The 12871-nt window shown below is 42.9% G+C and overlaps 1 protein-coding gene across 1 annotated transcript in view; it reads right to left on the bottom strand.

Moving 5' to 3' along the window:
• cacna1fa (calcium channel, voltage-dependent, L type, alpha 1F subunit a) overlaps positions 1-12871 on the bottom strand; it is a 56276-nt gene that overhangs the window by 14608 nt on the left and 28797 nt on the right. Inside the window, exons 13-28 of the mRNA XM_079515083.1 lie at positions 12432-12657; positions 11555-11762; positions 11267-11387; positions 9855-9927; positions 9664-9727; positions 9151-9205; positions 6664-6754; positions 6255-6384; positions 5247-5306; positions 4470-4576; positions 3655-3742; positions 3240-3347; positions 2760-2812; positions 1742-1888; positions 1411-1612; positions 372-530 (exon numbers count right to left, since the gene is read on the bottom strand). Of these exons, the coding sequence (XP_079371209.1) occupies positions 372-530; positions 1411-1612; positions 1742-1888; positions 2760-2812; positions 3240-3347; positions 3655-3742; positions 4470-4576; positions 5247-5306; positions 6255-6384; positions 6664-6754; positions 9151-9205; positions 9664-9727; positions 9855-9927; positions 11267-11387; positions 11555-11762; positions 12432-12657 (1892 nt within the window). The remainder of the gene's footprint in view (positions 1-371; positions 531-1410; positions 1613-1741; positions 1889-2759; positions 2813-3239; positions 3348-3654; positions 3743-4469; positions 4577-5246; positions 5307-6254; positions 6385-6663; positions 6755-9150; positions 9206-9663; positions 9728-9854; positions 9928-11266; positions 11388-11554; positions 11763-12431; positions 12658-12871) is intronic.

The raw sequence follows: 12871 nt of genomic DNA, 5'->3' as shown, positions 1-12871 counted from the left end.
TAACCTTGAACCTGAACCACTTGAAAATTTGGAAAGCGTTCACGTTCACAGCCCACTCTGACCACTTTGATGGGTGGGCCACAGGCTTTTTCAGAGCTTCAATCAATCAATCAATCAATCAATCAATTATATAAATCAATCAATCAATCGATTGTGTTCAGGCTCGGATCAATAAACCAACGTAGTATAATGTTATTAGTATCACTAGGAAAACCCATTTTCTCAAGGATTTAAAGATACAAGTCAGTGTTTTGCTAATTATTTTGGGGCCGACATGCAATACCCTCACAGCCCATCAATGGGCCCAGGCCCACAGGTTGGGAATCACTGATCTAATATATTTACAGTATATGTTATATGTTATATATTACCTGCACAGCCAGGGTGAGGGTGTTGCCCAGAATGAGCACAAACATCAGGTATTCAAAATGGCTGGAGTTGATAATCTTCCAGAACTTGAGCTGGGACGGGTTTTTGGGAATATAAATCTTTATAGGCTGAGCTTTCAGTGCGTAGTACACACATTGACGCTGGATTAGGATAGAAGAGAAACAAATAATTGGAGTTGGATTATATGGAGTAAAGTTTTTAACTCAATACATGAACATATAACATTTTATGGTGATATTTACTGCCTCTGTAGTGATCAGTTATATATTTTGATTTTGAGGTAAAGAAATTGTAATTAAAATCACTTTTGGGAGCAAAGAAATATTTAAAAAGTGTTGGAATAGTGTGGATGTGTGTGCGTGGGCCTGCAGCAGTTATAATAAAAAGCCTTTATTTAGAGGACAGAGAGAACACGAAACACCAACACATTTGGGCATTACGCCTTCCTCCTAAACTTCCGCCTGTTCTGGACTGTAGAACTTTCTGAGTCAGTATAGCATCTATTCTATACTGTACCTCAGAGCTGCAATGTAACTATCTATCTGTCAAGACTGTTCCCAATCCTTTACACTGAATTTCACTTCAATACAGCACCTGGTTTATGTCCCCAGAGGTGGAAATTCAAGTTTTGTACCAGCGAAGTGAGTTTGTGTGTAAAAAGCACTTCATATTTTAACCAAGCCCACTTGACCGGAGTCCCCAAGGGGGTCTATACTTTTCCCCGAATTCCCACTATACACCAAATTCCTTCACCACAATAAATAGTAATAGTAATCTACAAGCTGCATGTTGCATTCTTTTGCTGAATGTTCGATAGGGACACTATGGTTCAACATGAACCAACACCCATCCTAACTCACAGTTGTGCCCGGATTTTCATGTGCCTGACCATAGAAGTAGAACTTCTCCTTAGTTTTGCTCTTTCTTTAGCTTTTCACAAATAATTACATTTTGATGATGTAAAGAAAACGTCACTGTATAAACATATTTCAAGATTTAGCCAAAAAAATAATAACTAACTTGATTCTTGTTGAGTTCACAGTTTTTGAACTCCACCTCGCCTTGCTCTCTGAATGTGATGATGACAAAACCCACAAAGATATTCATCATGAAGAAGGCGATGATGATGATGTAGATGATGAAGAATATGGATATTTCCACTCTGTAGTTGTAAATTGGGCCTCGGTCTACGGCGTTGGCATCAACAGCTCTGTAAAGAAGCCTGTATACACACACACACAAACAAAATGGTTTTAGTTTTCATTAGGGCGCAACTAACAATTTGGGATGATACATATCAACTTGGGTGTTCCTTGACATGAAAACATCGGAGAAGCACTGAGAAACTCACTGTGGCCAGCCTTCAAACGTCGACACTGTGAACAGAGCCAGCATCCCCTGCAGAACGTTGTCAAAGTTGAAGTCATTGTTCTGCCAGATCCTCTCTCTCACCATGGGATGGTTCAAGTCCCCGTCTTTGTAAACCTCGTAGGTCCCCCTGAGGTTCAAACACATACAAAATCAGAGAGAGAAGGACGAGGCTGGCAGGGCACTGTGTCAGGCACCCGGTACTAGTAGCCCGGCCCTTACACGCAAACGGACACTATCGGAGCCAACCCAGGGCTGAGCCAGGAAAGGCAAGAAGCACACAACCTACGTAGCTGACAACACTGTAGAGCTCAAGACCCTGATGCTAGATAGGAGAGTGAGGAGGGCAGTGATTCAGGACAGTCCTGAGGTGGTATTGGTTAGCCCACACTCTCGTATCGCATATGTAGGTTCAACACATTAAGGTTCAAGGTTGTAGACAATGCATCAGCAAAAAGAAAAAGTAAAAAAAACAGAGCAAAAAAAAGAAAGTCTGTAGTTTTATACTAATAGAATAATACAAAATACATCAGCGACATTGTATGTACAATGTATATATACATATACCTTTAAGCTTGGCATATTAACCATCAGCAGTAGCTGTCTAGCTGCCATAGATAGTACCTTCTATAAATACAACTCCACAGTACCTTCTACAGTTTAGTTTAGGTAGCAACAGTCAAGATTTTAAGGTGTGTGTGTGTGTGTGTGTGTGTGTGTGTGTGTGTGTGTGTGTGTGTGTGTGTGTGTGTGTGTGTGTGTGTGTGCGTGTGTGTGTGTGTGTGTGTGTGTGTGTGTGTGTGTGTGTGTGTGTGTGTGTGTGTGTGTGTGTGTGTGTGTGTGCGTGTGTGTGTGTGTGTGTGTGTGTGTGTGTGTGTGTGTGTGTGTGTGTGTGTGTGTGTTGGGGGGGGGGGCTTGGTTTATTTTTATTCTTACACATTGTCATGAGACGAATGTTAAAGACTGAACAATGTAGAAGAGAAAGTATAAAGTTAACTTACTTGCACTCAACTGGAGTGTGTTTCGCTTCATCTGTGCAAGAAAAAAATCTTCCCTGTAACATAAAATATCAATGAGTCACCAGACCTGTATCACATAATCATTTTGATCAGGGTTGGATTTGCTGGGGGAATGTGGGGGCCATGCCACTGCTTTTGATATCCCACGGCCTTATTTTGTTCTGATAATATAACACTTAAAATGTTTAATTTAAAATTAATGTTAACCACATTAACCTTTGTTTTTCACCTCTAAAAAAAAATCATCAAACTCAAAAATTAAGATTAAAAGACCAAAAGTATAGAAGATCTACAACACGTCACATCACAAGATGCTATGAGCGTGTAGATCAGTTGTTTTCGCTATGTGGCCTATTACTACAAGAAAATGCCTCCCCCTCTGTTTTTTTTAACCTTTAAGTCCAACCTTGATAATATGCTATTATCTGATATACATATATGTTGAATAAAGTCCAGTCAAACCTTGAAGAGCTGCACACCGATGCAGGCGAACATGAACTGCAGCAGCGACGTGACGACCAGGATGTTACCGATGGTTTTGACCGCCACGAACACACACTGCACCACATTCTGACAACACACAAAGAAACACATCGTTTTACATAAATCCACATTTATGTTCCCTAACACAGTGGTTCTCAAAGTGGGGTCCGGGGATCCCCAGGGGTCCTTGAGGGGGATCCATGGGGTCCCCAGCTTAATTATTGATGATAGTTAGGAAGCAAATGGACCCTTATACTGGTCTGTAACTCTGAGAAGGTGGTTTTTGAGGGGTCCTTGAAATTTACTGTAACAGTTTGAGAACCACTGCCCTAACAAATGTTGTCAACCTATGAGACGAGAGAAACAAACAAACAAACAAACAAAGCTTACTTACCTTGAGGCCCTTGGCTCGGTTGATGGCCCTCAGGGGCCTCAGTACTCGCAGCACTCGGAGGATCTTTACCACGGAGATGGCACTTGAGCTGAGAGCAACAATGTGTATAATTTAGAATAATGAAGTCAAATAACCTAAGACCACCAATACAACTATGAGACGAGAAAGAATGGAAAAGTGAAAGCAGAATGTTGTAAGAAATGAAACCGTGAATAAACTCCCTTTATTGAACACTAGAGAGTGCTATCAGCAAAATCGTATCCACTCAGAGACTTGTGTGACACGAGAATGTCACACAAAAATAGCAAAAACATTATAAATCTGATCTGATCTACAAGCTGAGAGCTCACAACATCTCTCATTGTGACGTGTTGTGAGCTTGTAGATCTGCTGTTTTTGCTATTTCTGAAACATTTTGAAAGTGAGGGGAAAACCACTCATTTTCAACATTGAACTATGTCATTAATATACCATGGAGATACCTTGGACAAAGAGTACTATATGTCACTGATCACATGACCTCACGTTCTAGACCTCCAGTTCTAGGCTACACAGAAGGGGGGACTTTTCTATTATTTCCACACAACAACTCTAAGGTATATTAATGACATAGTTCAATGTTGAAAATGAGTGGTTTTCCCTTTTAATTTGTCTGTGAATAATTATATTTATTTGACCAATGAGTAAGTATTGACGGCTCTGCATTTTAGGCAATCAAGTACGGGTGTAGACTCACAGTCTTAAGAAACAGTGTAGCACTCACAGAAGACATTTAATTTACCGCAGCAGCAGTTAAGTTTTGGCAGGTTACTCACTGGAGGAAGAAGGATGCGAGAGAAACGCTGACGACCAGCAGGTCCAGCAGATTGAAGGCGTTCCTGCAGAAGGCGCCGGAGTGCAGAAACGCTCCATAAACCGTCATCTGTTTACAAGGAGAAGAAACAAATTCAATTCAATGATTTATCTAAAACAGGGATTCTCAAAAAAACTTTTATTTTATAGATACCAGGTTGGTATGCATTAAGCCACGGACCCCCCATAACTCCGTATACATTTTGTATAGTCTTGCAATTAAAGACATGTTGGGTCCATTTGGTTCCTAACTATCAATCATATAGCTGGGGACCCCCTGGAGCCCTGACCCCTGGGGGTCCCCGGACCTTACCTTAAGAACAACTGATCGAAAAGATGTTTTCGGTTTCATTTGTTAATTTTGTGTTTACTACTGAATTATACTCAGTATTTACTTCATGTAGCACTGATGGAGTTATGTCCGTATTTATTAGGGCTGCAACATCCATCAATTATAGTTCATTATTCAATAAATGCATAATTCAACTTTATTAGCAGACTATTAGCATAGTTATGATATATGATCATTTCGAAAATTGGGAAAAGGGAGCCGACCAAATATAGAGCCCTGAGGACCCCGGTCAAAGTGTTATGTACAAACTTGTGATCAAACATAACTTTTCATTTTCTAATATGGAACAAAGACAAACATGCATATTTTGATTGGATTAATCTTCTGTTAACTGATTACTATTGGAAGTGTTTCAGCCCTGACTTGGATGAGGTGAGATGCTGCTGACCTTCAGTACGATCTCCACTGTAAACACTGAGGTGAACACATAGTCAGCATAACCCAGCACCTGAGGACAACACACAGGAACATCATCTCATATGGTATCCACATAATCAAGTCAAGCTGTCAAATAATGTCAAATGAAGCCCTCAGCCGATTTTGTTTTCCAGTTGAGGTTAAAAACTCAAAACATGGCAGGCACCACAAGGCTTCTGTGGAGTGGTGCCCTAACGTTTTCATGTCAAGGACCCCCAAATTGACTAATTAGCCCGTGGACCCCAATTTAAAAAGATATGCCAGGGACCCCCATAAGAGAAGATTTGTATGGCTCTAGCAGTGATTCTCAACCTGATTAATTTCAAGGACCCCCCTGGTTGACATGCATCAGGCTTAATGGTATTTATATCTCTGGGACCCCCAATTTATATTGTAAAATCAATGTTTGTACACTCTCAGAGTTACAGACCCATAAGGGTCCATTTGGTTTCAAACTATCATTTAGCTGGGGACCCCCTGGAACTCCCTCAAGGACCCCTGGGGGTCCCCGGACCCCACTTTGGTAACCACTGCCCTATAGGCCAGGTGTAGGCAATCAATGCTGCAGGCTGCAGCTAATCAAATGAGTAATGGATGTGTTTAAGTGTGTGACACACTGTTAGTGTTGACATTACTGTCTATGCTTGCAAATTGGCACATCCATAGCTCTGGACACACCTATATCTAACACACCCATTATTGATTTGATTAGCTGTAGCAGCGGTTGCTCACTAGCCTGTCATGTTTTTTACTCTGCTGTGTTTGTTTTTACTTGAATCGGAGAACAAACCATCATCGTGTCTCTTGCCAGAAGTTGCCACATACTCTAACTGATCTACATTAACAATGTATTGTAATATAAGCAACACATATGATGAAGTATGAGGCTTAAGTACTGTATGAGTAGGCTGAGATGATACTGAACGCAAAGAGAACAACTTGGACACGATGGAGATGATCTGACGATGGTGATTCTTACAATGTTCCTGAAGGAGTGAGATTTTATGGGATCCTCAGCGGCCAAAGAGATACTGCTGCAGATGATGAAGACGAGAATGAGGTTGGTGAAGTAGGGGTGATGGATGAGGTTGTGACACACCACGCGCAGACTGTCGAAAGACAAGCAGAAAGATCAGCATACAATCTATTACCTATTACGAAACATCTCAATAATTTCACTCAACCTCGGGTAGAAGTATAAATGAATGGCCTATTTTTTGCTTAGACGTTTGACAGTGTCATGCAGAAGTAGCAAAAATAGCCTATCTACAAGCTCACAATACATCACGATGAGCTTGTAGATCGGATCTGGTTTTACCATCATCCTCACAATAGAATGATAGGCATCAGCTTAAATAAATAAATATACATTCAGAATCTGCAATTACCAGTTTTTCTTCCCAAGAAGGAAGAATGAGCTTCCATCAGGAATCGGGTCAATTTTCTCCTTGGGAACTTCAGGTTTTATTGGAGACATCCCTACATAAAAAAAGGACCAACAGTTTAGATATAATAGCAATAAAAAGTATGTGAAACATTATTACTTGCGCAAGCAGAGAGTGCAAGTAATATTTTTCGTCCAGTGCCGTTTGATGCGTATGCGCCGTGCCAGCGTATGACGTAATGACTACTTGTGCAGGGGCTGCTCCTGCTGTCATTGGAGGTGATCGATTGGCGATTGCCACCCGGTCGGAGCCATAGGGGCGCTTACCGGGGGAATTCAGCAGCAGCAGCCAGCACAACAGATCATCTGGGCCGGATTGGACCACGCCCGGCAGACCCAGATCTTCAACACTGACCAAACATCAATGTGCGGTATGTTCAGCGGCGCAACGCCGACACAAACGGATCCACGCCACAGAAAGTTTTCATTCAGAATCAGAACAATCCTATCTCTCCTACACAACAATCACTACATCATCCTGTTTGTGTTATGTGGACAGTGGGCATGGAGCAGAGCAATGTCTATGACTGGGGGAAAGGGGCACACCGAAGCCGTCCTTTCCATAGGGGAGAGGCCTGTTTTTGGTTGCCTGTGCATAGGGCATAAAGCCAGAACTTGGACAGGCCCGCATTGGGCACACTCCTCACAAATACAACCCAAGAGGAAGGAATGGGGATTGGTGGAGATGCCAAACTGCCAAAATCAGAACTTTTTGCATTGATTACACCATCAACTTTCTTCTGGCCATGGGGCTGGCAATGACATTATTATTTTCTGTGTCGTTCTGTACAGCTGGTAAACAAGTTGAACACTTGGTGGCGGGCTTTAGATTTGACAGCACTGGGTGTGTATTTAGAGGGTCACTCAGGTGCACTAATCAGATCAGACAAACTTCAACAATAACATCACTGGTATGTTCATGTTCATGATTTCAACTGTACAGCTCAATAAATACACCAAAACTGGATCTAAGACTGGACAACCATCTGTTATGTTTCTGTTAGTACTCTGCGTAGGATCACTCCCATCACCTGTGAAGTAACGTGCAAATATACATTGGAAGGGAAGGATTGCCGTTATATTATTACTTGCGCTAGCAGAGAGCGCAAGTAATAGTTTTCGTCCAGTGCCGTTTGATGCGTATGCGCCGTGCCAGCGTATGACGTAATGACTACTTGTGCAGGGGCATTACCTTTAATCCTCCCGACACTAAAACATATCGTCATTACGTCACCATCGAAAACCAATTACACCCTGGCATTGGGTCCTTTAATCCACATCTTTATTACGTCATCATTGAGAGCTAGTTATACCAGTTATACTAGCCTTTTATGGCCTACTTATGTGCAACAAGCAAGTAGGCACTCGACAGAGTGCAGTTCTAGTTATAACTAGATTATATCAATATTTAGAGAGGAGGTATAACTGTTATAGAGAGATACTCTTTTGTAACTTTGGATCACAGCCATGCAACCTCAATGTGGAGAGGGAGGAGAAGATGGCAGCCTCCACGCATCCTGCTCTGCAAGTAACAACAAATAGTGCAGGACCAGCTTGTATAACGAATGTCGCCAGACTAGCCAGTAGCCACCCAATTACCCAGCTGGAAGACCGAGGCGTAAGAGGACTCAAGTCCCGCCACCCTTACAACAAGGCGGCACAAGAGATGCTCCGCTCCATCCCGGAGGACTTGTCCACAAGTGCATGGCTGGCGGCATCCTGGAGGCAGGAGTGGAGTCTGCTGCTCCCTCCCATATCCATTGCTACATCTGAGACCAGGGTGTTGGCGTTGAAGGAGAGGACCTACCACGCCAGCAATGGACCCTACTGAACCGGAGTCGGCTGCTTCAAATCAGCTGCTTCAAATCAGTTGCTTCAAATCAGCTACGAAGAAGTGAGGCTTGACAGAGCCTGAGCAGTCTGCCGAACACATACTTAACACCTGCCCTCCTGTACAGACCAGCTTCTGAGGCCGGCCTATTCCAATTCGGACCAGAGACAAGGGCGTGGCTACACGATAATGAGTTGGACATTTGAGGATGATACACGAAAGATGAAGATGAAGAATGTGGGACAACACTTTATCAGTCTGCCCCGAGCGAGTGTGTGAATAACAGGCTAAATGTTTAGGCATCTAACTAGCGGAGTAATCTCTCTAATTCCTTTTTATTGCAGATGGGTTCCCTGATTGCTAGCCGTTGCTAGTGTAATACGTTGACAAGAAACGTTTCCAGTGATGTTATACTGTTGTTATACTACCAGCACTCGAGAAATGCCTGCAACTAAAACTGATGAAGGTGAAATGTGGTTACTTAGTTACCACAATGACCACATTTCATCTTGTGTTTTAAATGAATGCCCTATGTTACTATTTCATCATTCTGTACGACTGTTGCAAAAAGTAGCCAATTGAGAGGAAGATCACACTCACCCTCCAGTCCCTCAATGGCCCCCATCATCTCATTATCGAAGTCATCATCTTCGTTCTGCACACAGGAAACACAGAGAGGACAATATGCTGTAAAATACAATGGAACCAAATGGGCCCAATGGAACCAAATGGGCCCATTTGGTTCCATTTGGTAGACTCATAAGGGTCCATTTAGCTCCAGAGTTCCAGACCTGTAAGGGTCCATTTGGACCACTGGTGGTCCCTGTGCCAGAAACTGAGAACCAGTGATGTAGATAACAATGCTTGTGAAAGGTTATTAAACATAGAACATAAAAAAAAAAAACGCACCCACAAGTTGAATGTCTCTCTCTCTCTTTTATTTCTTTTCTTTTTTTTTTCTTTAAGAAAAAGAAAACTGAAGAGACATTCCAACAGTGTGCTTGTTCTTTGATGTTCTATATTACTAGGAATCTGCACCCAACAGAGGTCAATGACATCCTTTTTTAGATGAGCACGCCAAGCCTTAGTTTGAAGTTACTAAACATCCCATACCTCTTCGCCTTCGCTCTTCGCCTCCTCATCTTCATCCCACTCCTCTTCCTCATCCTTCTTCTCTCTGCGAAGACAAGCGCAGGGTAGAGCAGATTTGTTGTATTGTAAAGAAAGCTAATATATTCGTCTTTTCTCTTATAGGACATTGTACAATAACAGGATGGATCTTAGTTCATCGTCGCGTCACTTACTCCACTTTCTTCTTTGCTCCTCCGCCTGCTAAGTTGTCCACAGCAATGGCCAAGAAGACGTTAAGCAGGATGTCTGAACACCACGTTAAGGAAGGAACTGCACTACTTAAGAACAGGTGGACAACAGCGGTGGACCATGCTTTTAGTAACAATTGAACATATAGAATGGAATACCAGCACTCACTTTGATCCAGTTAGGATTTCTTGTTAAATACAGGTTCACCCCTAGCAGCAGAACATACGGACGTTTCGGCCCACAGGCCTTCCTCAGCGTGAAACACATTGAGGCGAACCGTGCACCCGATACGTACTGTGAACTACTTGCCTGAGTGCTTGCTTCTCTCTATTTCAATGTAACTAGACCGGTGCCCGGCTGTAGAGCACCGAGTCAGTAACGATGGAAGTTGGAGATCCATGCACCACCCAGCTATACAATTCCCGTTGTACCCGTGTCAGAGTATCCGTTCCACCCATCTGTCTGTGTCCCTTTTATGCCCATATATGGAGATTTCTGTATCTGTCTCTCTGTGTCCTTTTATTCCTATACCTGTATATGGAGTTATGTGTCAGGCATGCCCAAATATAAAGTGTTGTGATCATGATTAGAACAGGCCAGCTCCATATATGGAGATATAGGGATGATCAGGTCCAGAGCCCGGGCAGAGGCTTTTGTGCTGGTTCTGGACAGCGGACCGACTCGACACCAGGCACAGCGGTGGTGGTGTGGAACGCGTGTCCAATTTGAAGTCGGTTCTCGAACCAACGGTTCTCGAGTTACGTGGGTGGATTACAGACACACTACACACAGAGACTTGGTGCATTTATAGATATAAGATAACAACTGAATCATGTGGATCTCAGACTTCTTGTGGCCAGCCTGTGACACCAGTCACTTATGACACATCTATCTATGATGTATCGGGTTTCAGCCCAATCAGAGCCCCATTGACTTCCATTATGAAATTAAAGTCAAATATTTCAAAAAGTATAAAACCAGTAAAAAATGAATTAGTGTACTTCTGTTTAGCAGGGTTGTCCCGATCCGATCACGTGATCGGAACATGTCATTTTCAAATGATCGGAATCGGATCAGGAGCAAAAAAACGTGATAGGGACTTCCCTAGTATCAATATTATATCCATATCCTGATATTAGACTGGATATTGTACTATTGTAATATGGCATAAACGTGACAAATCGGTATCGGCAGATACTCAATATCAAATGATCCGAATCGGATTGGGAGCAAAAACATGTGGTCTACTGGCAGGGCGCATAAGACATTCCTTCTGAGCGGTCTAGCGGTTTGTGAAATTAGACCCATACAGACAGACCTACTTGATGTTCAGCAATAAGAAACTCACCAAAACACTGACGGTACTTTGATATGTCACTGACCAGAGAAAGGATACAGTTACCAACGACGAAGAGGATGACAAAGTAAATACACACAACCATGTTAGGAAAGATTGGCCCTCCATACGCCATGATACCATCATACATCACTGCATTCCAATCCTCTCCTGTCAGGATCTGGACAGACAGACAGACAGACAGACAGACAGACAGACAGACAGACAGACAGACAGACAGACAGACAGACAGACAGACAGACAGACAGACAGACAATATTTTATAAATAATACATACAGTAATACAGTAATGAATGGTACTATTAACATGGTGTGAGTGTAACTCACCTGGAAGCAGGTGAGCAGAGCCTGAGGGAAGGAATCAAACGTGCTCCTCTTCATCTGAGTTTCATCAAAGTTGAATTTGCCTCCAAACAGCTGCATGCCCAGCAGAGCGAAGATGATGAGAAACAGGAAGAGCAGGAGCAGCAGGGAAAGGATGGCCTTCATAGAGTTCAGCAGGGAGTTGACCAGGTCAGACAAGGCCGCCCAGTGCCTGCAAAATGACAGGGAGTTTGAGTGGTTGCTATGAGAACTGTCTAGGAGTTCTGGCTCAAACTTGATGAGGCAAGAGAGGAGAGGTCTTGTTTTGGAGGTTAGAGAGATCCATGTACATCCTAGTCATCCAGGTGCTGGACAAACGGCAGATCAACAATAGAAAATAATAAAGTCTGCACATTGGTTCTGACTGAGCTAGAGGAGCTACGTGTGCGGAAGTTCTTGTTAGGGATGTCCGATATACAGATACTGATATTGTTCAACTCCTAATTTCCGATACCGATATCAACCGATATACAGTATGTGGGCTTTTTCACCAAAAGTCAACTAATTGTCAGGTAACAACATCACATAGATGGTGGCCTATTTGACAGTGCAGAAGCATTAACGAACATCAACGAGCACCAGTGGACACAGACACACACGCCTGCCCTCTGCAGTGCTCTAATTTGTCATCAGTGACTGAAGTCTGTCTCATTTCTCTCCAAAAGCCCTTGAATATATGGAATATGATGTGATTATGGTAGGCTCACATTTCATATCACACACACACCATACAATAATATAATTACTCCTGTAACTTATTAAAAACAAACAAACAGACATTGTGAGGGTGATAATATCGGCCGATAATATCGGACATCCCTAGTTCTTGTTTGGAGGTTACCGTGTCATCTTGAATATCCTGAGCAGGCGGATGCAACGCAGCACAGAGATGCCGATGGGCGGGATGAACTGCATCTCCACCAGCATTGTCTCCAGGATGCCGCCGCACACCACGAAACAGTCAAAGCGGTTGAACAGAGCCATGAAGTAGATCTGCAGGCCGAACGCGTACATCTTCATGGACATCTCCAGTGTGAACAGCAGCAACAGGATCTTGTTGGCTCGCTCTGACGGACAGATAATGACATGCGGCGGGAGTCAGTGGGACATTGTTTATCCACTTCCTATAGGTTTATTTATGAATTTATTCGTACTTCTCTTTTTGCACGTACGTATGGGAAATGTATCCTCTGCATTTAACCCATCCTAAGTAAGCAGTGGACAAGTGCCCTTAACACAGCACGCTTTCAACCTGGCATCCTATTTGGTCGTTATAGGCTA

Source organism: Electrona antarctica (assembly GCF_951216825.1).
Source record: "Electrona antarctica genome assembly, chromosome: 2".
Taxonomy (NCBI): domain Eukaryota; kingdom Metazoa; phylum Chordata; class Actinopteri; order Myctophiformes; family Myctophidae; genus Electrona; species Electrona antarctica.
The sequence above is the reverse complement of the archived record's forward strand: the minus strand, read 5'-3'. Positions and strand labels throughout refer to the sequence as shown.